Source organism: Gymnoscopelus microlampas (assembly GCF_963454915.1).
Source record: "Gymnoscopelus microlampas genome assembly, chromosome: 17".
Taxonomy (NCBI): Eukaryota; Metazoa; Chordata; class Actinopteri; order Myctophiformes; family Myctophidae; genus Gymnoscopelus; species Gymnoscopelus microlampas.
This window is the reverse complement of record NC_139954.1, coordinates 27,426,567-27,452,636: the sequence shown is the minus strand read 5'-3', so window position 1 is coordinate 27,452,636 and position 26,070 is coordinate 27,426,567. Positions and strand designations below refer to the sequence as shown.

The window sequence follows — 26,070 nt, the reverse complement described above, 5'->3', positions numbered from 1 at the left end:
GTGACAGCCACGCTCATGACTCAGTGCTAATTGAGTAACCGCTTATGTCACTGTGTTGCGCAACATCTCACCACTATTCTACTATAATATTGTTCACTTTTCTCACTCTGCGCTTCTGTTCCAGGCTGTCGTGCGCACACCCTCTGTTACCCTCCGTCATGCAACTGGAGGTGGCACAAACATGGAGCAAAGAATCAAGTTGAATGCTTTTGGAACATAGTCAGTCAGCTCATTCAAGAGCCTGTTGTAGGGAATACCACCCAACTCACTCCAAATCCAACTCACTCCATGAAGACTTAAGAAATATTCGGCCAACTCACTCCAGGACCAAAGACCAACTCACTCCAGGACCAAAGCCAACTCACTCCATGCAATGTCACCAGTGTAATATTCGTTCAATGTGTCAGTGGTGTAAAGTAACTAAGTACATTTACTTAAGTACTGTACTTAAGTACAATGTTGGGTATTTGTGCGTTATTTGAGTATTCCCAACTTCCAATGCTTTTACCTCTACTCCACTACACCTCTACACACACTACATATTGGATCCAAATATTGTTTTTTTTTACTCCACTACATTTATTTGTTTTACTAGTTACTTTGCAGCTATAAATTATGTGTGTGTGTGTGTGTGTGTGTGTGTGTGTGTGTGTGTGTGTATGTGTGTCTGTGTTGAATCGGTGGAGACTCTTACATTCTAACCCTAAAGCCTAACCATTCCCTAACCCTAACCTGGGTGGAGGGTGATTATGTGGGTGAACTCAGTGGAGGAGGGCCATTAGGTGTAAGCAGTGGGGTGGAGTGAGTTGTCCTCTGCTGTGGAGGGAGTTGGCCAAATGTGTGGAGTGAGTTGGGCTCTGCTGTGGAGGGAGATGTCTGGAGTGAGTTGAGCTGTTACCGTTGTAGGACGTTCCAGAGTCAGGAGCTTGGGCAGCAAAAGCCCAATTACCTAGTTACTACAGTAGATGATCTAGGGACCTTTAGGAAAGCCCCACCCGAGCATCTCAGGGCAGTAATATAGTATAGTAATATAGTAGTTAACTGTATCCACCTGGTGCCCCAGATCTAAATCAAATCCATGATTCCATGGCTAGAATGAAACCTGGTTCCTCAGGAAATGTGTAGTTTCAGAATCCATACGGTATTAAGGTAGGTGCATTGAAATCAGCAACACAGCGCCCCCGGTGGCCAGTGGCAGGCACTGTCAAATGGCTTACAATGCGTAAATGGATTCTGATGATGCAGATTGTTTTCATACCGAATTTCATCCTTTTATTGCTAAATGCATGATTCAACCCTTTTACACTGGTTTGAAAATAGCCAGCATAAGTTGATATACGTCTATTCATATATTCTGTGGATGAGTGCAGTTTAGTACGCCTACATTTTGTTTTCAGCCGTCTCTGTATTACACCCGTCCTGTGTCAATCATCACAGGTAGCTTAATAACCATGATTACATACTTACACTGATACAATGATAACCATGGCCATATTAAAAGAAGGTAGTAACCAAGAAATGCACAGCTGCCACTTTTCATCAATTTATTTTAACAGCAATGGTGCTTCAAAATTGCACAGTATTCCCATTTACAACATCATCCCATAAAAAGGTGAAAAATATAAAAACACACCAAACCAATCCCTTTTTTTTAAAGAAGTCATAACAATGCTTAAACCTGAGGAACAAATCTGTCAAATTCTAAGTCCTGTCCACAGTAGAACCTCTCCAAGAAAATAAAAAAAATCTATAAACAGGTCCCTCAGAGATGGCAGTTCAACTTCAGATAACGTGTGTGGTGTCATAACCTTTCAGCAAAGAGGATCTAGTTCTGCACAACAAGTACCAGCTAACAGCATTGAATTCACTCTAGAAGCAGAAAAATAGACATTAAGTGAGCTGACTACAAAACACCTACAGTGGTAACCCTTAATTGCCATTTAGCTTAAATAGATGAGAAAGCTTCACTTGTAAGCAGACAAAGTGTCAATAACAACTAAAGCCAATACAATGCTGAACAGTGTCTCTTGATTTTAGACATTTTTATTACGGTTTTTCAGTGTCTTTTAATTTTCGTGCAATAAACTTCAATGACCACAATGACGGGACTCCAAATGCGTTTAAAGGACAGCGGTAGGCCTACAGACATGGCAACCTGGCAGCCACGTACTGATCTACACAGTAATGTCTTCAACTCTGAATGTTAATTCAACTCTTTAGAGTGAAAGTTGACATCGAGGACTTTATTGTGTATCACAGAGGCGGTCTCGTCCTCCCAAGATATGGTACTAGACACGCCTCTCGCCTCCAAGGCTACTATACATGCCTGCCGTCGGTTCAAATCACCATGACACAGAGTAATATATACAGGACAAAACTCAAGTAAAGTACTTGAGTAAATGTACTTGGTTATTTTACACCTCTGCATACGTGCTGCGTAGCGTCCGTTCTGCATGCTGGTATACATGACTGAGTCATGTCTTGTTTATATTTTTTTCATGGTGGGTTTTATAAGGCTTTTCTTTACATTATATCCTGGTGTGGGGGTTCTCTGCCACCTGTTCAATTCAATTCTGTATGTTAATGAGCCTGTGATGCCATTTCCTTTTTTCAGCATCGATGTTAAGTCACCCTGATGATAGTCTCGCGTTACCAGACTGTTGCCTCCCACAATTTACAAATGTTTCCGGCATACAGTCTGGGACTCGGAAACTCTGATAATGCGTAAGGGGAAAGCGGATGCCCCTCCCCTACCCACTTCCGTTTTAGCATTGTGCAGTGGCGCAAAGGAGTCCGACTGGAATCAACAAATCTCATAAACATCGAAAGTCTTTCCGGTCTGAACAACTTCCGTTACGCAGCTTTCGGGAAGTGGAGTTCCAGACTCTATATAGCATTCAGAGATTGTGGAATAGTTGTCTGGTGACGCGAGACTACCCTGATGAAGGCTGTGTGCCGCAATGTGTATGTGTACCATTTTTTTATTCTTGCCTGCTACAGTAGTTCAATAGAGGCTTTTATATTTTTCCACACTAGTACCTTGGTTTTTTCCCTTTTTTTGGCCATAGTTATAATAATGCATTTTAATCTAGTTAAAACACTGTATAATTATAATCACTCATGAATATTCAAAATTATTTACTGTATAACAATAATCATAACACAAATCATTTTATAATTACTAAGCTTCACAATACTTAATAATTGCTGGGAAAAGGATCCTGGGGAAAGGATCATAGTGTATTATAATTCTCATATACATACATAGATCATTTTATAATGCAATATAATCACTGTTACAACGCATTACAGTGTGGTTAGAAGTCACTATACTGTGGCTCATTGGTTGTTGACCTCTTATAGCCTACCCTTTTATAATGATACAAGTTATTATAAGGCATTATAAAATATCATGTATAATAATTATAATACACTATCCTGGCTAAAGGAAAAAGTGACCAGCAATTATGATATATGATACTTGACCATATACATTAGGTCATTATAAATGCTTAATAATCTGTTATTGTAATGTAGAATTGTGTGCATTTATGCTTAAAACTGTAATTGTACAGTGTTACAAGCAGATTATAATTCATTATACATATGTTTATAATACATTAAAAGGTATGGGCTTCATGTTGAGTTGTGTAAAAACCCAAATTTGGTCCTAATCTATAATTTTCAAGTAAGATGCAGGATGAATGCATAAGGAGAGCCTTCGAGGGTAGCAACAATGTCAGCAATCATTTGATTATCTCAGATCCCCCCATAAATGACAGACCTGCCATTTTGGTCAGACACTTTTCACTTGTAAACTGGTTTGTGAAGCTACGGCACATCACAGTGAACACCAAAATCAACCACAATCATATACTCATAGAAACAGAATGTCCATCTCTACTACCTTGCACCACAAACGTTATGCTATACAGTAAATAACTCTGATCACCAAGTCACATGTGGAACTAAACTGAGTATTGTACAGGAAATTTGAAGCACTGGAAACGCCAACAAATATTAAGTGCACATAAAAGCTCCTACATACACCATTAGTCTTACAAAAATACACACACATGTATGTGTACCGTTACTGTACATTCAAAGTGTAACAGTGTAACACAGATTGTTTGCATGTATGGAGGTGTATGGGTGTTGTGTTGTGTAGTAAAACTGTGGTGTCTTTGGAAATGGTTCAGAACGTGTTGGTCTACAACAGGAGTGGATTTTACTCTTCGTTTTTCATTTTTCAAGTCATAACAATGCTTAAACCTGAGGAACAAATCTGTCAAATTCTAAGTCCTGTCCACAGTAGAACCTCTCCAAGAAAATAAAAAAAATCTATAAACAGGTCCCTCAGAGATGGCAGTTCAACTTCAGATAACGTGTGTGGTGTCATAACCTTTCAGCAAAGAGGATCTAGTTCTGCACAACAAGTACCAGCTAACAGCATTGAATTCACTCTAGAAGCAGAAAAATAGACATTAAGTGAGCTGACTACAAAACACCTACAGTGGTAACCCTTAATTGCCATTTAGCTTAAATAGATGAGAAAGCTTCACTTGTAAGCAGACAAAGTGTCAATAACAACTAAAGCCAATACAATGCTGAACAGTGTCTCTTGATTTTAGACATTTTTATTACGGTTTTTCAGTGTCTTTTAATTTTCGTGCAATAAACTTCAATGACCACAATGACGGGACTCCAAATGCGTTTAAAGGACAGCGGTAGGCCTACAGACATGGCAACCTGGCAGCCACGTACTGATCTACACAGTAATGTCTTCAACTCTGAATGTTAATTCAACTCTTTAGAGTGAAAGTTGACATCGAGGACTTTATTGTGTATCACAGAGGCGGTCTCGTCCTCCCAAGATATGGTACTAGACACGCCTCTCGCCTCCAAGGCTACTATACATGCCTGCCGTCGGTTCAAATCACCATGACACAGAGTAATATATACAGGACAAAACTCAAGTAAAGTACTTGAGTAAATGTACTTGGTTATTTTACACCTCTGCATACGTGCTGCGTAGCGTCCGTTCTGCATGCTGGTATACATGACTGAGTCATGTCTTGTTTATATTTTTTTCATGGTGGGTTTTATAAGGCTTTTCTTTACATTATATCCTGGTGTGGGGGTTCTCTGCCACCTGTTCAATTCAATTCTGTATGTTAATGAGCCTGTGATGCCATTTCCTTTTTTCAGCATCGATGTTAAGTCACCCTGATGATAGTCTCGCGTTACCAGACTGTTGCCTCCCACAATTTACAAATGTTTCCGGCATACAGTCTGGGACTCGGAAACTCTGATAATGCGTAAGGGGAAAGCGGATGCCCCTCCCCTACCCACTTCCGTTTTAGCATTGTGCAGTGGCGCAAAGGAGTCCGACTGGAATCAACAAATCTCATAAACATCGAAAGTCTTTCCGGTCTGAACAACTTCCGTTACGCAGCTTTCGGGAAGTGGAGTTCCAGACTCTATATAGCATTCAGAGATTGTGGAATAGTTGTCTGGTGACGCGAGACTACCCTGATGAAGGCTGTGTGCCGCAATGTGTATGTGTACCATTTTTTTATTCTTGCCTGCTACAGTAGTTCAATAGAGGCTTTTATATTTTTCCACACTAGTACCTTGGTTTTTTCCCTTTTTTTGGCCATAGTTATAATAATGCATTTTAATCTAGTTAAAACACTGTATAATTATAATCACTCATGAATATTCAAAATTATTTACTGTATAACAATAATCATAACACAAATCATTTTATAATTACTAAGCTTCACAATACTTAATAATTGCTGGGAAAAGGATCCTGGGGAAAGGATCATAGTGTATTATAATTCTCATATACATACATAGATCATTTTATAATGCAATATAATCACTGTTACAACGCATTACAGTGTGGTTAGAAGTCACTATACTGTGGCTCATTGGTTGTTGACCTCTTATAGCCTACCCTTTTATAATGATACAAGTTATTATAAGGCATTATAAAATATCATGTATAATAATTATAATACACTATCCTGGCTAAAGGAAAAAGTGACCAGCAATTATGATATATGATACTTGACCATATACATTAGGTCATTATAAATGCTTAATAATCTGTTATTGTAATGTAGAATTGTGTGCATTTATGCTTAAAACTGTAATTGTACAGTGTTACAAGCAGATTATAATTCATTATACATATGTTTATAATACATTAAAAGGTATGGGCTTCATGTTGAGTTGTGTAAAAACCCAAATTTGGTCCTAATCTATAATTTTCAAGTAAGATGCAGGATGAATGCATAAGGAGAGCCTTCGAGGGTAGCAACAATGTCAGCAATCATTTGATTATCTCAGATCCCCCCATAAATGACAGACCTGCCATTTTGGTCAGACACTTTTCACTTGTAAACTGGTTTGTGAAGCTACGGCACATCACAGTGAACACCAAAATCAACCACAATCATATACTCATAGAAACAGAATGTCCATCTCTACTACCTTGCACCACAAACGTTATGCTATACAGTAAATAACTCTGATCACCAAGTCACATGTGGAACTAAACTGAGTATTGTACAGGAAATTTGAAGCACTGGAAACGCCAACAAATATTAAGTGCACATAAAAGCTCCTACATACACCATTAGTCTTACAAAAATACACACACATGTATGTGTACCGTTACTGTACATTCAAAGTGTAACAGTGTAACACAGATTGTTTGCATGTATGGAGGTGTATGGGTGTTGTGTTGTGTAGTAAAACTGTGGTGTCTTTGGAAATGGTTCAGAACGTGTTGGTCTACAACAGGAGTGGATTTTACTCTTCGTTTTTCAAAGCCAAACACATGAACACTTGGTGAGAACATTACAGATCAAACCTTTGTGATATAATCCATAAATTCACTACCTGGCTTTGTTCCAGTGTTTTATTCTATTTCTAATGACAATTTATATGCTCATCATTACTGATTTCTTCAACAAAGAAACCTTTGAACCTGCACTGTTTAATGTTTTCTTTTTCTAAATGTGTGTAAATTAAGCACTGTGCATGCCTTCTTTGATGCTTGCATCTGCTTTTTCTACCTTTTTGCTAGAAAATCAACACCAAAATGTTTTCCAATCGAAATTAAGTGTGTTCTTTCATTTGGAAAAATTGCATGGATATAAAATAGAGCAGTGTCTGACTGTTATGTCAGCCTGCAAATCAATAGCCAATATATTTGGTCCCAGGAGAGAACGAATTAAGATTTAGTATAGAGTGTAAAGTCACACAAATCTCCCATCCATCCATCATTGAGTCTACACAGATTCACACCGTAACAACACCTAACACGTACAGTTGTTCTTTGACCACCACATGATCAGCTGAGACAAGATGTGTTCGTCCTGTTTCTCAGGATCCTAAAGTGGTTGTGGAAAGAACATGTGATTGAATATACTGTATTTGACAATCTTAATGGCCCGAAACATATCTCTCTAAACCAGTATGGCATTAAATGATTATTGAAGGAGCAGGAAGGCACAGAGCTGGTTTAAATGACAGATGACACATGTATCAGCAGCTGATTTAAATGACAGATGTCAGCTGTTAGTAGACTGATGAAGCAACACCAGGAGGTGTCTTTTATTATTATTATATTGTTTTAATTCAGAAGCAAATGCATGAATATAGTTGATTATATAAATCCATAAAGTTGGTCACTTGTAAATCCAGCTTTGTAACACAGCCCACCGTTAACAGTGAGTCTACAGTAAGTACACGTGTGCGCCAGTGTTGTGTTCTAGGTTTTTGCGGAGGGCACATGCGCGCACATGTACGTGCGCAGACTGCGCACGTGGTCGCCGAATGAAATAACGCTCTATTGTTAAATAGTTAATGTGTGAATTACTTCAAAACTCCAACGGCCATCGGTCATTATCACCTCAAGACAATAGTCACACATAAGCCTTCATCTCAGACGCCACATTATCACATGAAAAAGGCTATTTGAACTGACGTCTACATTCTTGCTGCCCCCAGCCCCTCCTCCTGCGCATCAGATACGCTTACACGGACGTTTTTTGGATGGCTATGCTTGGCAACAAAAATGTTCTTTAGGTCACACTACGTATATAGCGTAACACGGTAGAACACACCACTGGTGCGCTCACAAACAGATTAACTGGCTCAGTCTTAAATACCATTGGCAACTAAAAATATGTGTATTTTTTTAAATAAATACAAATCTAATGCAAATCACAACACACCACCCAAACATACTGCACACACACACACACACACACACACACACACACCCAAGGTGTGAGTGCTATGTTTTTTACAGTCCCTTTTAAAATCTGCATGCTTCAATCACATTATGTCTCTCAACCGCTGTATGGGACCCGAGATGAGATCAAAATATGCTGTGACAGTCTCTGTTACATTATTTTGTTAATGAATATACAATCATATCCCTAGAAGATCTTTTACACGTGGTTTCTCAAATAAAAAGACATTCAAATGGTCGTTAAAATTGTTTTTGTTCAGCCCCCGCTCCTTCAGTGCTACGCTACCTACTGTTTCTCAGTTTAATGCTGTGTGCATGTACTTTAAAATGGCCATCTCTACGATCCGATCACCTACCTACAGCACCTCACCGACTACTAGTTATGAGATACTTAACATTACTGTGTACATTTTTCAAAGGATCCAGTTTTTTATTTCCATTTTGAAATATTTATCAAATTTCCCCTTTTTTATTTAATTGAAACTTCCAGGTGAAAGACCCTATGATGTAATCTGGGGTTGATGTCACTCCCTGGTTCCTATCTGGAACAACTGAGCAACTAGGGTGCCACAGCTATATAAGGCTGAGTCCTGCATTAATCGCTCTCTCTGCTTCTCCTCACAGGCACCTTTTGGTTTGTTCTTGGTTTCAGTTATTTTGGTTACACTTCATCACACACACACACACACACACACACACACACACACACACACACACACACACACACACACACACACACACACACACACACACACACACACACACACACACACACACACACACACACACACACAATACTGCCTTCCACACTCCATACTATGTTCTTATTTGTGTTTAACAAAAGTAAATCAGACAGAGAAGAATGGAAAACATGACCGTAAGACTTCTTTAAGTTGGAGGCAGAGCTCAAAACAGGTCAATTGTCAGACACGAGATCAGTACTTAATGTACATGCCGCAGAACTACACGAAGACTAGGGAGGAGTTTTAACAACAGTGTGTGTGTGTGTGTGTGTGTGTGTGTGTGTGTGTGTGTGTGTGTGTGTGTGTGTGTGTGTGCGTGTTAGCCTGGCATGGCCGGACTAATATCACTGCGTAGGTATTAGTCTGGAATCTCTGTGTGGAACCTGCGTTTCCAAGGGGCGAATTCCCCAAAAAATGCCTCTGGTGATAAACCTGGCCGATATTTGCATATTGGGCCCTGATTGGTGGCCCACAGTGTGTACTTACTGCTCTCTGACAGTAAGTATGGACTCCTTGTCAGGATATTTTGAGGAGCCTACATGGCATTTTTAAATAGTGTAGTTGCAGGAAGGTGCAGCTAGTACAAATAGCCAAGCATTATGGCCTTAATGTGGGGGAGAAGAGAAGAGCTTAAAGAGGCGATTAAAGAGGCCGTTTTGAAGTAGCCTGGCATGGCCAGACTAATATATATTATAATTATTTACGGTGGCAGATTCGTCTGGTTTCCAGGCTAGTTTTGGAGGGGTTGGTTGGGCAATACTGTGATTACATTTCTTTTGATCACGATATTGATATAATATTTATATATTGCCAAACCCTAGCATGATCACAACATAAAATAGTTCTGGTATGGTTGCTACCTTTTCTAGAGCCCTCTGGTCAGACGGGTCATAACCAAGTTCTACTGTATGTGTGGTTAAGATTAGTATGCATACAAGACAAAATGCTACTTGTGAGAAAAGCTGGGCGTTAACAATTCCATTTTGTTTTCCAGGTCAACTGGTTTCCTTGTTCTCAAAATGCTCCATCACTACAGGCACAGTATAATATACAGTATATACAATATACTGGCCACTGGTAAACACTTGGATTTCAGCATGTTGCTCTCATTGCAGCATCATCTTGTCCTGGTAAGGGATGCCTCCTAATGGACAAGTAAGTGTACTTCAACTAAGTTGACTTCAAGGGGATCTGCAACGTGCTCCCAAATACGTTACATATTTATAGTACAATAATGTTACTAATAAATAAAAGTATAAACCTCAACACAAACATAATGAGCAGCCTGACTGAATTTGTCTTTGAAAAAATAAAACATTTTTTCTTAGAAAACAGATTGTATAATCTGTATGTATGAATCAAAACACTCTTCCCACTATGAATGACATGGCAATTTGGCCATTTCACCTCATTTCCTCTTGGGTATTGACAGTGATTTATCTTATGGTGGCACAGGTGTACGTTCAAATTATAGCGTCACATTTACAAATCTTTACTCCACAGTGGAGACAGACACACACATCTGCTAAGTGCTAATGCCCATGAAACTAAATACTTACAAGTTCCCTCAATAATATTGCTACTAAAACAGTTATCCTGAAAGACAGATTATTGTATGTCTCGAATAATTAAATATGAGGCGGGGGAGACCAAAAACTCCAGCCATGTCATAATTAACAGTGTCACCCTTTTGAAAATCGCTAGTATAATTAGCTTCATTTGTCGCTCCTTGAAGGCAAAGCTATAGATATACAGAGTAAGGCAAACTTGGTTTCAGGATAAAATCGTGAGGAGCCATACTGGCACCAAATGTTCCAAGGCCATTTTGTCCTTTCGTCCCGGGGGCTTGGTCATACAGGGTTTTTTTCCTTCTTTTTTTTTTATGCACATATTCAATGCACCTTTCATGCACACACTCTAAACAGACAAGCTGAAAATACTTAAATTGCATCCTCTATCACCAAGGATCACCATGTTAAATGTAAGACTTATTTTAAGACATTTTAATGCCACCTAGAGCAGTACATTTAAGACTAAACTTGCAACAAAAGATTAACTTCTCAACTGAGTATATATTGTCAAGTATTGACAGGTTCTGGTGTATTGAAACTGAGCAGCACTTCTAGTTGGAGAATAATGGACACTTTTCAGGATGTTACTCCGGTTCGCAGTGCACTAAGACAGATGCTAACAGTTTAGGTTGCCTTCAATGTTGCCCGGTAACATAGATGCACCCACCGACTCTTGCAGAAACAGTCTTTATCGTATTTGGTTTTCTTTCAGTTTATCACTTGGCAAAAGACTTTAATGCAATCATATCATTTTTTGACTCTTTAAGACTTTTTAAGGACCTGCAGATACCCTGGGTAAGCACCTCAGGTTTTTTTTTTTTTTTTTGCACTCGAGTAAAAACCTTGGTAGGATTGGGCCCCGAGACGTCACAACAGTGGAATCGCCCTTGGAACCTTTGGTGCGGAAGCTTAGCAGGCAGTTCCCCAAACTAAGTATGTCTATGGCTCTGCTCCATGGCAGCTAGACAGACTGAGGTTGTTCTGTTAGGACTCTTATGGGGGGCCGATAGCAGCCAGATACCGTCAGAGCAGACAGGAAACGGCCAGTGGGACCAGCGCCGCAGACAGGAAGTAGGTGACTCTGTAGAGGTGGAGCGGGGAGAAGGTCACCATGGCAACAGCCAGGGGCAGAGGGAGACAGGAGGTCAAATGCAGGAGTTTACTGAAATTGACACAAAGACACAAAACACATCCTAAGTTATATCATTGCGAACGCGGAAGGAGGCGCGGCGAAGCCGCGCCTCCGCCCAAGTGGAGCATACTATGAAACTCTGCTCGGCTTGTGTCTCTGTCTGTGTGTGTGTGTGCAGTATGTGTGCACTGCCTGCACTGCCTGTGTGCAACCAACAGAGTGGGCCAGAGTGCAGTCAAAACACACACACACACACACACACACACAGTCCGTAAATACACAATATTTTCGAGCTGCGTTCGCTTCCAGCGTTCGCACGTCTTACTTGTTGTATTACATATTATATTATGTTACATCATTACATTATATGTCATATCATTTGATGATTGCTTATAACCCCTTTCAACCTGGTGTCCCAATGTTGGGCATGTTATTATTAGCTAGAATTTTCAAACATTTTCAAAACATAATTATTTTTTTAATGTCAAAGTAAAAAATAATAATAAGCTGGTCGTTATGCAACGGAGTATAGACGGCTCAAGTGGTAAATTATAGCTAGACACTATCTTTAAAAACAATATGAATTTCATTTATTACTTTCAACACAAAAACGTTGTGCCAATTATGGAAAAAAGGACTATATTCTGCTGTATGTTGTTACTACTGTACATCTTCTCTCAGCAGCAAGATGTTTATTCCAACACACACACAGGAAAAAATAATGCTCTGTGAATACAGTACAAACTCGCAGTACGGTTATGGTTTTACCATAACCATATGGCTCGCTGATTATCCATGTTACCTTAAAGCGCAATGACACCTGGCACATGTCAGTAGTATTACACAAGTAGGTTTGTGTGAGTGTGTGTGTGTGTGTGTGTGTGTGTGTGTTTACCTGGTACTGAGTTTCAGAGTGTTGCAGTTAATGAGCAACACATAGGCAGTAAGTAGAGGCACTGTGTGTGGCCAACAGGGGTCAGGATCCAACTGGGTGCAATACCTGCAAAACAGTCAGTAATGTTTAAAGGAGTATGTCACCCAAAGATAAGATTTTTTTTGTTTAACATTCCTTTACGGTGATTGAAGAATCCAATATGAAAATACTTGATGAATTGAATAGGCGGACCTGATTAACAACAGCAAACACTTCAAAAACGTTTTTGCTAAAGGAAATGTACTTAAAATGAAACTATTTCGGGAGAGAAATTTCCCGAAGTAGTTACACATTTCAGTACTTAAGTAATCATCTCATACACAAATGACACACGCTTGGGCATGCGTGTGCATGTGAACTGAGCTCCCATTGAAGCCCACAGGCACGCAGAGGCACGTTCCTCGCTCTCGCATGTCACGGTTTGCAGAAGTAGTTTAAAAAAGTAATTTTCTTCATCAAGGAGCAATGTTTTTAAAGTGCAGCCACAGGGGCAGCCACAGAGGCCATGTCGCCCCAGGTTTGGAGCCTGGTCATGGGGACCTCCAGGAGGCCGGCATCACTGAATTCTACTTGTATTCAAGATATCACGGGGTGAGTATAAATTATTACCCATTTTCGGGTAATGTAGTCCTTTAAAGCTGCACACTAATGTCTGGGATCTAAACCCAGAACCCCCGCGTGAGCACCAAAAGTTCTACTGCTGAGCTTTTCATGCAATACCTCTTGTCAACCAGTAGATGTCCTAACCGACCACAGCATCTAAATGTCTCAATACTATTGAAGAGTAGGCAGGCCAACTTTAACCACCGCAGTTGTATTGTATTAACACTACAGGTCCGGGCGTCCTACGGGCGCCCTGCCCCTAGCGGTGCATCGCTTATTTTGGGGTTTCAAAATCATGGGATAAAAGAAAAGAAAAACCCAGGGGGGGGGGGGGGGGGGGCACCCCTGCGAAACATCGCAGACCCCTTCGGACCCCTGCGAAACATCGCCTAGCCGCGCACGGGGCTAGGCGATCTATTTTGGGGTTACAAAATCATGGGATAATTATTTTTTTTTAAACCCAGGGGGTCCGACCCCCGTGGAGTCTTGGGACCCCGCAAAACAGTGTGGACCCCTTCGGACCCCCACGAAACATAGCGGACCCCTTGGGGGTCCCGCGAGACCCTTGGGGGTTCCCTGGAGACCCTTGGGGGTCCCTGGAGACCTACAGACACCGAAGGAAAACAGAAAAACTGTAAAGCCACAGCCACGCATGCAAGAGGTTGCACATGAACCCTGCAGCCGCACTGAGGCGCTCCAACACAAACACTCTGACGCTCCCCTAAATCTACGCCAGGGTTTGAAAATACCCACTTCACAAACGGGTGACGTGCATCACCGTTCCAATGACCAAAACTCCACTTCGGGATTTCGCAAAGACCCACAAAAGCGCTCAGTAGTCCGTGTGTGTGTGTGTGTGTGTGTGTGTGTGTGTGCGCGTGTGTATGTATGGTGCGTGTAGCTCAAGGCTGTTAGCGTGAGCTCCCCGTAGGTCACCCACAGTAAGACTGAAATGCTCTTCCCCAGACTTAGATGGAGGCTCTAAAGGCGTGAATTTACTTGCATTAAGTGGCGTGTGACAACACACAGTTGATGCACGCTTTTACTCGACAGACACGGGCGCAAGGCTGTCGTGTAGTAGGCTGGCGGCGTTTTCAATGGCGGGCGGCTCGTTTTGGCTCGACTCTTGTCGGCTGCACTCGGCGCGGTACGGTTGCCAGGACCCGGATGAACGGCACAGACGACAAACTGCACAGACGACAAACTGCAGAGGCACGTCCACACGATTCCCAATTGTAAGATAGGATACTATAACACACTACCATATAGAGAGGTCAAAATAAAATTGTATTCACAAAAGAAAGTTCACATGCATAAATATTGATTGATTGAATAATTGATTGATTGAATATTTTATTAGGCAAAAAATGTAAAACAGCACAGTCACATCCAAAATACTTTGTCTAACAGGTTCGTTCATGAAAGTCACAACTATACTAAATAAACACAACTATAGAAATACACACTCTCACCCTCTCGGTCTGACATCACACACGCGCGCAAACACACACACACACACACACACACACACACAGTACCTCAGGTTGCGTGTCCAGTGGATGAGCGAGGGTGCACTGAGCATGAGAGGAAGTGTGAAGAGCGTCAACAGACAAAGGTGGAGCTGCAGGTCGTGCCTCGTCTCCTGCAGTGCACACTCTGACAGCAAGGGGGTGCCATTACACTCCTTAGGCCTGCTGAGGGCCGGGCCATCGACTGAGCCATTCCCTGTGTCTTTATGCTTCTGGGGCGCCTGCAGGGATTACATGTGACTGATAAATAATACAACAATTTTGATCGATAGGTCGTGTTATAGTATATTAATTTTGTAGAGCCTGACTGATATAGGCAATTGTTTGACTTTTGTGCAATTTTATGCAACTAGCCCTATATTGCGCTGATCAGAGCAATGGTCACGAGTTATGGCCATTATTAAACACTGCTGTAACACTGCTGTAGTGCCCCGTGTACAATTTAGTCACATTTTACTTATTTTTTCCATGGATGGACCACCATTGACCATAGGTCAAGGTGGTAATATGCTTTTGGTGTCGCTTGAAAGTTGCAGTGTCAGTAAAATCTTACCAGATTTAGCATGTGGCTCAGATACCTTTCGGCCATCTGTAGTCTCAATACCTGGACAACATTAAAACACAAACAAGTTGTAAAGTTGGCACTTCAGGAAGTCATGATTATTTGCACTTATTAACCACATTAACCGTGGCATTTACTTTTATGTACCGATTAAAATGTATGAATTAATTGGTTTTCGGTCATCAGACTCACCCTGTACAGGTGCAGCAGGAAGCAAAGGAAGAGTGATAGGGCTCCACAGGAAATCCCACCCAGTACAGTAAGAAACAGGATGAGGAGGAGTTGTGTGCGGAGACGCAGGGTGCAGCAGTGTCGAGACACAGAGGGTCTGTCAACAAACCAAAGTACAAAACAACCACAAGTCAACAAACACAGTTCACATAATAGTTAACCTTACATTAACATTTGAATTGATACAATTAATTCTAACAGATAAGAGGTTCAGTCTTTTCTGTACCAAAACAAAGATGAGGCTCTTAGTATAGAATTATTATTGGAATAATCACTGTCCGACGCCAATATCCTGTTTTGGTTTAAGTCTCATATGATGCAATACCGTTATGACCAGCATCATACTGGAGCGTCTCTATGGTTACTGTACCTGTGTAGTGGTGCCAGAATCAGTGACATCAGACATATAAGGAGCCGGAGCAGGGTGCTGCCCCAGAATGCCACGCCCGCCCCAAACACGTAGAGCAGAGGAGACAGGAGGCGGGGCCACTCCTCCACTAGAGCCACGCCCTCACGGAAGGAACCATCAGGAGATGTAGGGGGGAGGTCGTCCATGGAGGGGAGACGAAGAATGGACCAGGCCTCATGAAACCAGCTGCACCTGAACACACCGAAGGAACGCAGAAACCATATCTCCATATTTCATCATCATATACTGTAGTATATATAGTTCATCATAATTATCAATCAAAACTTATTTATATAGCGCATTTCATACATCAAGTGCAGTTCAATGTGCTTTGCAGAATAGATTAAAAGAAAAGATTAAAAGACAGGAGGATAACAAATAAAATAAAGTATTATGACAGGGTCATCCAAAAGTAGAGAAAATAGCCGCTAGATATACCATTTACTAATTGTAGCATTCTCTTTTTAACCTACGCTCTCTATTACAAAGATGTTCTTATTATTTTTTCCTTGGGACATTTTTAACCACTTAAACCCTACATACTTACTTGACAGGAGACCTCCAGGACTTTAAACTAGGCAATGTTTGGTCGATGTGTTGTGAAATTGTAGATTGGCTTTATTGCCAAATCTTAGCCCCAAAATAGGGACGTAAGCCTAAGGGTTCAAGGGTTAAATGAGCTCCTACCCGAGTAGCAGGTGTAGAATGTAAACAGGAACATCCACTTTGTGAGGCTGCAGAGCGCCGCCCAGCGCCTCGCTCATGTCCAGCACCCGGCCTGTCCTCAGGATGGAAGACAGCTGTCCCCTGCAGGCTAGGAGGAGTGTTACAGCCATGTACACAGGCACCATGGGCCCACAGAACCTCAACACCTAGCAGGACATCATAATCAATGTTTATTTGTGATTTGGTTCGTGATTTACAGTTCCGCAGGTGTGCTGCAGAAGTGTGAAGACATGTTCTTAAAAACAGAGCAGTGTCTCACCTGTCCAAGAACTCTGGGAAATGAAGTCCTTACTGACACCTACAGTAGAAATGGACAGCATCTTTATATCATATTTGAGATATACAAGTTTTGATAACCTGATAGCTGTGTGAAGGAATACGGAGCCAGTACGCCACCGGTGTCCAATCCCGGGTTTCAATTAGTCGGTATATGCTGGCCATTGACCGCTTCAAATCTTAACTCATTCAATGCCATGCTTATTTTTGGAATTTTGGCTCTGAGTGCCACAGCCAAAATTCATTGTAAAAAAAAAAGTGCTTAGGAAGCGAGATACAGCCTTTTTAAGTTATAGGTTAAACAAGGAGTGGATGGAGAAGCAAATCTTCAAATCATCATATCTTGGGTTCTGAACATGTTTTTCCAAAAAAATTAATAAAATAAAATAAAAAATAAATTATTTTTATTTATTTATTTATTTTTTTATGACGGATTTGACGGATTGTGGCGCACGCGGTGTCAGGCCACGTGACGGATTTGACGGATTGTGGCACTGAATGACTTAATCAACCGTTAAATATAAACATTGCCTGCCGGATGTAAAACTGCTATTATTATTTGGATAAAGTAACACAACATTACATTATGTAGTTTACAACCATTAAAACCATATTATTATTTTTTTAAGAGCTTACATTGACCGGTGGTTTAAAGGGGAATTTTGCCCCATGGTTTTGTTACCTTTTCAATGATATATATATATATATATATATGATATCCGCCACAGCTTAAAACGCCCGCCAATAGGCCTTGCGCTAGATAGCGTATTTTTAGATCTGACGTTCAGTGACAGAACACTATGCAACGTGATTGTCTTGAATGCGCCCCACCGGAAGTCTCGCTAGACGAGATTGAAATCTCAAGATTTGGGCCGTAGGTGGTTAATCCAGAGTGTTAACTTAGTTAAATCACCTGGTCTAGTGTTTGGCTGGAAAGAAAATCTGTCTATGTTTTACCCTTCTAGGCTGCGAATCCAATGGATACCTAACATTAATTGCAGTACCTTATACTGGCAGTTGGGAGCAGTGTGCATCTGTAGGAGAGCAGAGGAGGTGTTGTCTGGTCTGCTGGTGTGAAGCATTCCTGAGATCTCTGTTACTGATGGAACACTGATATGCATTCATGCACGCACACACGCGCACACGCACGCACGCACGCACGCACGCACGCACACACACACACCTGTTAGGTGGAACAAGTTTCCTCACCATTTTTAAGAACTCATACAGAACCCATGCCTCTCCATAAATATTACTGTCATAATGATAACGCTATGATTTGTGAGCACACACCATACTAATAATACTGAGCCTCTTAGATACGTTTTTTGCCAGCACTCAAAGGAATACAGAAGTTAGCGTTGTGTAGATTACATACTATAGAGATGAAACACACCAGCACATGAGAACAAAACAGTTTTCTGACTGTGGTTAAAAGAGTATTTAAGAAACACAAACCAGTTTACCTGACAGTGGTTAAAGAGTCTTCCCTGAACCATGGTACCATCATTCTGTATACGTTGGACAGTCTGTCTGCAGGCAGAGATACAAGCACCTGTTTTATATCTCAGTATTAAAAACAATAACCAGTCTGACCTCAGTCAGACATCACCTGCATTATTATTGACAAATAATGGCTGAAATATTGACCAGACCAAGACATACAGTACGTACAGTATAGTGACATACGTACCTTTCTGTACTCTGCAGTGGCTTGCAATAGTGATTCTGAAAGCCTGATAAACCTGCGGAGAGAGGCTCAGAAGTTTAGTTACAATTTGACAATAAAGGTAGGTTTCAATTTCATTTCCACAGTTGGTCATGTAATATTGGTATGTTGCCAAAACATTTTATTTTAAACAGAATGCCTACTAGAAATGTAAATAGGAAAGACATCACCCATACAATAAGTAAAAATTTAATTGTGTTCACAAATCAATGGTGATGAATCATTATGAACAAAATGCTTTACAGGAAATTATACGTACAACTCTATACAAACTTTTACAGTATGATATTGTATGACTAAAACAGAAAAATGAATTAAACTGGTATATGAAAAAGCATACCTGATGAAAGTGCTGTAGTTGGACAATATGTACTAGGCCGGAGGAGTTAACAACAACGTCAGTAACAGTCAAACCTGCAAAACCAACAGACACTGAATAGGAGAACCTCTCTTCTCAGCTGAAAGCTTTAGAAGAATTATGCAGTATAGAACTCTGCAAGCTTCAGAACAGTGGTTCTCAAACATTTCAAGTCAAGTCAAGGACCCCCAAATTGTTATGTATTTGGCTGCGGACCCTCATCTGAAAAGGTTTTGTGCCAGGGACCCCCAGAGAATATTTGTGTTGTTAACAGTTTTCAAAATAATTCACAATTATTTTCAAGATTTTTCTGAATGTTTTGAAAATAGCAGATCTATAAGCTCACAACTCGTCACGATATCTAAAGTATAACACAGGGCTTAAACTGTTCCTCATTTTCCTGGGGACCCCCTGGAACCTCCTCAAGGACCTCTGGGGGTACCCGGACCCCACTTTGAGAACCACTGCTGACAGAACTCCCGGGGCTTTAGAGGCACAGACAAACAGAACTCTGCAAGCTTTAGAAGCACAGACAGAATAGACACAACTCACCAAAGGACATAACATGTGGCACAGGAAGAGAAATCATCTGAGACTCCTGTCTCTGCCACTCACACTCCACTGTGAACTATGGGGACATAAGAGCACATGAACAGGATTTAATTTCTGCGTTAAGTCCTTGTGAGATTCCAAATCCTTACCCAACTGTAACTGCCTGCACTTATACTAATAATGGCCCAGATAATGTTAATGCTGATTAACAACTAGTATAAATAGGTTGCATAGTATAAATAGGGTGCACCGCGGAGCCACGGTTGTGTGTGGCCGAGAGGAGAGCTCAACAGACAGGGAAGACAAGTACAGAGACAGTGGGTGTTCGTCTCTGGCAGCTTGTTTGTAAAGGATTTATACATTTTAGGCAGTAAATATGCCATGTAGTTTGTCAGTCTTTATAACATTAGCACCATCAACTGCTGGTTAAAACGTTGATATAAAGATTTGCATTTTCCTCCGTACAGTCTTTCTGGGCTGTGTGTGGTGTGTCAACTATTCCACACGCCGCTCCGCCCCCTCCCCCTCACCTCACCTCACACCACCCAACTCAACAGCTGACCAATGCTGTGTTGTTTAATATACTAGGTAATCAAAGTGTTTTGCACTTTAAAAGTTCAGCGACATGTGTGCTAGTGGAGCTGTCGCAACAGGTTTCTTAAGATGAAGACACCCGCACACTGTCTTCGCTTTTTTATTTAATAGCTATTAAATGAAAGTTCTCTCTTTATAGGGCAAGCGAAGACAGTGTGTCTTCCTCTTCTTAAGAAACGTATTTGTTTCATATCCTGAAATATAATTTGGCAAAGGGGGGTTTCATGCTCCTTTAAGCAATGTCAGAAATAATCCAGGAGCTTCGTTATTAAGTGTTATCATTTTCGTTTTTAGCCACACACTAATTACTAAGTGAAATAATAAAGTGAAAAGTATACCTGTTTGCCATCGGTGTTGGAAGCGCTGACCACCAGATGAGACACAGAGGACAGGTCATTGAGACTCAGAGTGACAACCTGAGGACAGGTAGGAGCACAGACAGTATAACCAAGTAAATGAGAGGGAGCGAAGTTATACTGTATATCAGCACATTACTTCACTGTTTAAATACTTATTTTTTTTTATCTTAAGGGGGGACAAACCTTGTATGTTGGGAGGAGCTCCGTTCCCAAAGACAGATCCACTGCATGCACACTGGACCATTTGAAAGCAAAAAAGAACATAATGGCTTTGTATAAAGTAAACAAATGTTAGAGTCAATGTTGGTTAAACCTTTTGTGCTCAAGGCACACAAAAGGGAAAGTCAAAATAGGCATCGAAGTTGCTTCTGTGATGGAAAGTATTGTAAGTGAACACAAAGTACTGATATAGCAAATTCTAAGATAATTCATAACTTTTTGTATAGATGTATACAGTATATTGTAATGTGTGACTGTCACAAAATCCGAAGGCGCACCTGCACTTGTCTCATGACACACTGTTTGAGATGTAATGTTCCAAATTAGTTTTTAACCATGACATTTGACAAATGATCCCTTAGCACTTGTGCCATGTGGCCACAACTATGTAAATAAATCATGTCATAATTTTCATTACCTCTTTTCCCACAGGCTATTTGAGTGATTTAACAACTAGCATAATAAGATAAGAATGATAACTTTGATAATATTCATAATGCTTCTTACCAAACGGAGCCAATCCTCTGTGTGCAGCCATACACCCAGCTGGTCATCTCCTGTTGGGGGATTGATAATCATTTTATTCACTCTGTACGACATTTGATCTCTCTGTCAATATTTAACAGTGACAATCTATTCCTGTGAATTCACTTCAGCATATTTCCAATTATTTCCCCCCTGTTTTCTACCAATTTAGTCATAATGACAATTCCCAAATTCAACATAATCTCCTAATATGTTTCTGTATTAACATGTATTAGTGCGAGATGGTAGCTCCAGTCTCACCAGGTTGTTGCTGCGACAGTAGAAGTGGCTGTAAGCTTTCCTCCGACTGGACAGTGCAAACAGAAAGTACTTGACCTGTCCGTCCTGTGAACAGCCAAGTTGGAGATGTTTGGATTCATGCCCAGTGCTCAGACCGTATTTATTTTTCACTCTCACCACTCTTATAAAACACCACAAATTATTATCATTCATATTCTTGATACAGTAAGGGGTGAAGTACCTTTGGTGTGCTGTAAGCCAGACGCAGTGTGTTCACTTCACTCCAAGCTTCAGGAGAATCTGGATGGAACATGTTGGGGAAAAAAGGGTGGTGGGATCCATTACTACTATGCCAATTTTGGAGAGTTCTAGACCACTAATTAAACATGAGTAAAAATGGCTAATAGCATAGCATGTTACATATTGTATATGGGATAGGACAGCGATTTCCAACCTGTGGGCCCATAACGATATTGCAAGTGGGCCCCCAAATAATTGTCAAAACACTAAGAGTTTAATGATAATATAACATGATTAAAAAAATGAATGTAAAGAAACGTCAGTGTATTTTTTTTTCTTTAAAACCTTGAGTGTTTTCATTGAGATGGCAATAAATAGGAACTTAACAGTATCCTACGTTAGTTCGATCAATCCAAGCCGGGACCCAATCGATTGATTGATCATTCAAATAAAAAGGCTCTAGAAATGCAAGCAGCCCACCCATCTGACCACTTAACACGGTGGTGAGTGGTCAGATGGGTGGGCCGCAAATTGCAAGATTTTCAAATGGTCCTGATCCAGAAAAGGTTGGGATGGAAACCACTGGGAAAGAACATCTGGTCTATATAGGTGTTTCTATAAAAAAAAGGAACCAACCTGAGAAAGAGATGGAGGTCTCTGGAGGTTCCCCCGGCATCCTGACAGGGTGTCTGATGAAGTGATGGTTCAGAACAGACTTCCTCCTCTCTGGGTCCACTGAGAACTAAACATGACACACTGATCAAAACCACATCCCCGTTCATTAGTTTTAGGAGGCATGAGATGAGTCAGTGTCATTGTCACCTGTCTTGTATCAGGATCAATGAGATCGAAGAAAGCTCTGACAGTGGCAAGAACAAGCTCTTTACACCTGGAAAACACACACACACACACACACACACACACACACACACACACACACACACACACACACACACACACACACACACACACACACACACACACACACACACACACACACACACACACACACACACACACACACACACACACACACACACACACACACAATAGTTGGTTATATGAGTCTAACTTGTGTAAAGGATTTAATACAAAAATATCCTTTTTTCCTCTTTTTCTTACCAAACAATAGAGAGATGGTCAGTGGAGACCCATGACCTGGGAACTGCAGTTGCCTTGATAAAGAACAAAGAGACACTCAGTAAGACGTTCTGAAAATATTTCCTGTGAAGAACATCCTACTGTATGTGCATGCAACCCGATCGCCAGAGGAAACGTTCTCATTGAACGTTTTTCAACGTTTCTCAAAATCCGTGCATAGACTACTGGAAAACCACAAATTCCGTGCATAGCCGCCTTGCATCTCCCCCATTGTGACTAAACCATTTCGGAGGCGCGCAGTCTCAAGGGAATTGTCGCCGTGTGAAGGACCACCGAGCGAGCTAAAGCGAGCGAGTTGCCGTCCTGAACATTGCGACATTCCCTTGAGCCTACTCAGCGCCGTTTGAGTTACGTACCGATAGGCACAGAATCGTAATTTTTGTTGTGGGGACTGCTCTACTTCCTGGTTTTTCCGGGTTGCGACTGGTTACGCCCACCGTGGGACTCCCCGTACATATGCACGGAATTTGGGGGTTTCTAGGCGACTATGCACGGAATGACGTGCACAAATCCGTGCAATGTATACTAATTCTCTGGCGATCAGGCTGGTGCATGACATGTGTGAAATAAGGCTTCAATTGCTGACAGTTAAGAGAACTTCAACTTTCATACTACTAAGTGGTGAGTGATCCTTACCACCAGTGCCAGCTTGCTGGCGTCTCCCGGGGGACAGTGCAGGGACGTGAGGCCAGAGCGCACCTGGTAGTCACGGTAACCGCCTCCCACAGACAGGACAGTGACACCGCGGAGGTCTTCTGCGTGACCCACCCACCTCTGTCTTACTGAGGAGTAGAAGTCTGTCATAGAAGATAAAATGTAAATGAAACAAACAAACAAATTAACATTAACATTAACAGATTAACCATGCCCTGAACTCAAGATAGTTTTGTCCGTCCTTATCATGTTCTTACAAGTTGTAAAGTTTTAATTAGCTTGTCTTTTAAATATTGCATTCTTCTTCGACTATTATTATTATTAATATAGGACGTCAAGCTGCAATTTTCAGAAAATACTATTAAATTAACTATTTTGAATTATGTGAAATTTTCACTCAAATTATGTCCAGTGAGTGAGGAGTTTCACCAGGAGAGCGTAACACATATGGAGGAGCACACTATCCCTCCCAGTTCCACCTGCTGAATAGGTGCTTAGACCAACCTGTAGGAGTCACTAGTGCAGCGACAGAGATCACCCTCCCACGGCCAATTGTGTTCTTTGCAACACCCGGCCAAGCGGGATGCACTACAGAGGATTCAAACCTATACAGTCCCTGGCCCCTGGATGACTGGACTCTTCACAATGTTTATGTATACTCATATTGTATTGTTCCTACCCAGCAGGTAGGTGTCGAGGGCCAGTACAGGGGCCAGGTGAGGAGAGGCCTGGGTGATGATGAGGCTGACCAGACGAGGATTGAAGCGGGGCAGGGTGAACAGAGCACGGGCCACCACCCCTCCCATGGAGTGGCCCACCAGGACCACATTACGAGGGGGTGACTCCACGTCCTGATGGGGAGGAGAAAAGGAGAGGACGTGAAGTCATCGATGAAAGCAAACATTGGAAATTATTGTTACACATCTCATCATTAACAGGACATAATTATGTAAATCTTATTAATAAATGACATGTGTCACTGGAATATTTAGTTGTTGTTTTTTTTATGAATGTATGGGAAGGGAAAGACAAGCATGAGGGGTGCCAGAAGATAGAACATGTATTTAAAGGTGGTGTGATGCTAAAAAGCGAGTAGGACACTTCTCTGGTGTGCACAGAAGTTTTTCCTTTTTTCACAGTTTCTTTTTTCTTTTTGTGACTTCCAACACTTTGTAGTTGTTACTGTAATCTTAGTAGTCATCTCCTTTTTTTATGTATCTGTACTGTGTTTCTTTCTTACTGCTGTACTGTCATTGGCAACAGAATTTCCCCCACAGGACATGATCTAACGTACTTGGCGCTGGAAGCACATCCCAGAAATAAGGCAACATGCCATGAACCAGAATAGAACTGTTGCTTTATTTAAAAATCGGACCTACTACCATTTAACCCATTCAATCCGGGGACGCATCTCTGTCATTTTAGATTTCTTTGGCTATTCAAAAATAGCAGATATACAAGCTCATAGTGCGGCACCGAGTGCCACACTATGAGCTTGTAGATCTACTATTTTTTTGAAAAATCGTGAAAATGTGTGCAAATCTTTAAATATATATTTTTAAAGCTAACATTTGTAAAATATTTTGTTCAAGGGACTTCTGGGTTTTTGCGCGGCTGCGCTATGAGCTTGTATATCTGCTATTTTTTAATAGCCAAAGAAATCTAAAATGACAGAGATGCGTCCCCGGATTGAATGGGTTAAAGTGGCATGTTGGATTTCGTATTTCTGGCAAAGCCCCTTGCATGAAGTTTTTATTTTTATACCACACTTTCTCCAAAAAATGAATGGATAAAAAACCCTTCAATAAAGCATTATTCCATCCTGGTCCGACCCCCAAGCTCAGCTGACCAGTAGCAGACATGCGAGTTCTGACCTTGTACAAGCGGAGGATGGCCTTTATGCATTCGTGCAGGAAGTGTGTCTGCCGACGCAGACTGCCGCCGTACAGAGCCACCAGCTCCTCGTTGAAGTCCACCGTGAAGACGTTTAGGTGGACTCCTCCCTCTATGTTCTCTGCCTTCCTGAGAGCCACCGAGCCCAGGGAACGTGCTGGAAGGACAACAGACCAAAAATCAATGACATAATTCAATGTTAACTGGGTTGTTTGTGCAGAAACCTTGTATCTCTGTGAAAAGCAAAAAGTAGTGAAAATACATCAAACAACAAAATGCATTGTGTGGATCTGCTATTTTCACTTATTTTTTTTTAACGGGATTTTATAAATATTTAACCAATGTAAATTATTAACAAGAGCTTGTGACTAAATAACTACATTGGATTAATTGGAACACAGGTTCGTTTTTTTAATTTCCTGGAATGTAACGGTTTTAAACATACAAGTCTTCCACCGGGTAGGCAGCAACGATACTAGTGATGATGATGATGTGGTCAAATATGTACAGTATATAGAGAAATTGGGCTGTCGCCTTTACTGAGTCAGGTTGTCTGCA

General features: G+C 41.1%; 1 protein-coding gene across 1 annotated transcript in view; it reads right to left on the bottom strand.

Moving 5' to 3' along the window:
- Window positions 1–1,530: 1,530 nt before the first annotated feature.
- The window catches only part of pgap1 (post-GPI attachment to proteins inositol deacylase 1), a 29,024-nt gene continuing 4,484 nt past the window's right edge, over window positions 1,531–26,070 (bottom strand). The window contains exons 3-26 of the mRNA XM_084084630.1: window positions 25,494–25,669; window positions 24,299–24,470; window positions 23,602–23,762; window positions 22,927–22,979; window positions 22,627–22,693; window positions 22,441–22,546; window positions 21,806–21,864; window positions 21,586–21,669; window positions 21,307–21,356; window positions 20,764–20,815; window positions 20,560–20,637; window positions 19,628–19,703; window positions 19,058–19,131; window positions 18,682–18,733; window positions 18,455–18,521; window positions 17,993–18,098; window positions 16,972–17,010; window positions 16,674–16,858; window positions 15,948–16,178; window positions 15,539–15,674; window positions 15,338–15,388; window positions 14,794–15,005; window positions 12,614–12,718; window positions 1,531–11,748 (exon numbers count right to left, since the gene is read on the bottom strand). Coding sequence (XP_083940756.1) covers window positions 11,610–11,748; window positions 12,614–12,718; window positions 14,794–15,005; window positions 15,338–15,388; window positions 15,539–15,674; window positions 15,948–16,178; window positions 16,674–16,858; window positions 16,972–17,010; window positions 17,993–18,098; window positions 18,455–18,521; window positions 18,682–18,733; window positions 19,058–19,131; window positions 19,628–19,703; window positions 20,560–20,637; window positions 20,764–20,815; window positions 21,307–21,356; window positions 21,586–21,669; window positions 21,806–21,864; window positions 22,441–22,546; window positions 22,627–22,693; window positions 22,927–22,979; window positions 23,602–23,762; window positions 24,299–24,470; window positions 25,494–25,669 — 2,531 coding nt within the window. The 3' untranslated portion in view covers window positions 1,531–11,609. The remainder of the gene's footprint in view (window positions 11,749–12,613; window positions 12,719–14,793; window positions 15,006–15,337; window positions 15,389–15,538; window positions 15,675–15,947; window positions 16,179–16,673; window positions 16,859–16,971; window positions 17,011–17,992; window positions 18,099–18,454; window positions 18,522–18,681; window positions 18,734–19,057; window positions 19,132–19,627; window positions 19,704–20,559; window positions 20,638–20,763; window positions 20,816–21,306; window positions 21,357–21,585; window positions 21,670–21,805; window positions 21,865–22,440; window positions 22,547–22,626; window positions 22,694–22,926; window positions 22,980–23,601; window positions 23,763–24,298; window positions 24,471–25,493; window positions 25,670–26,070) is intronic.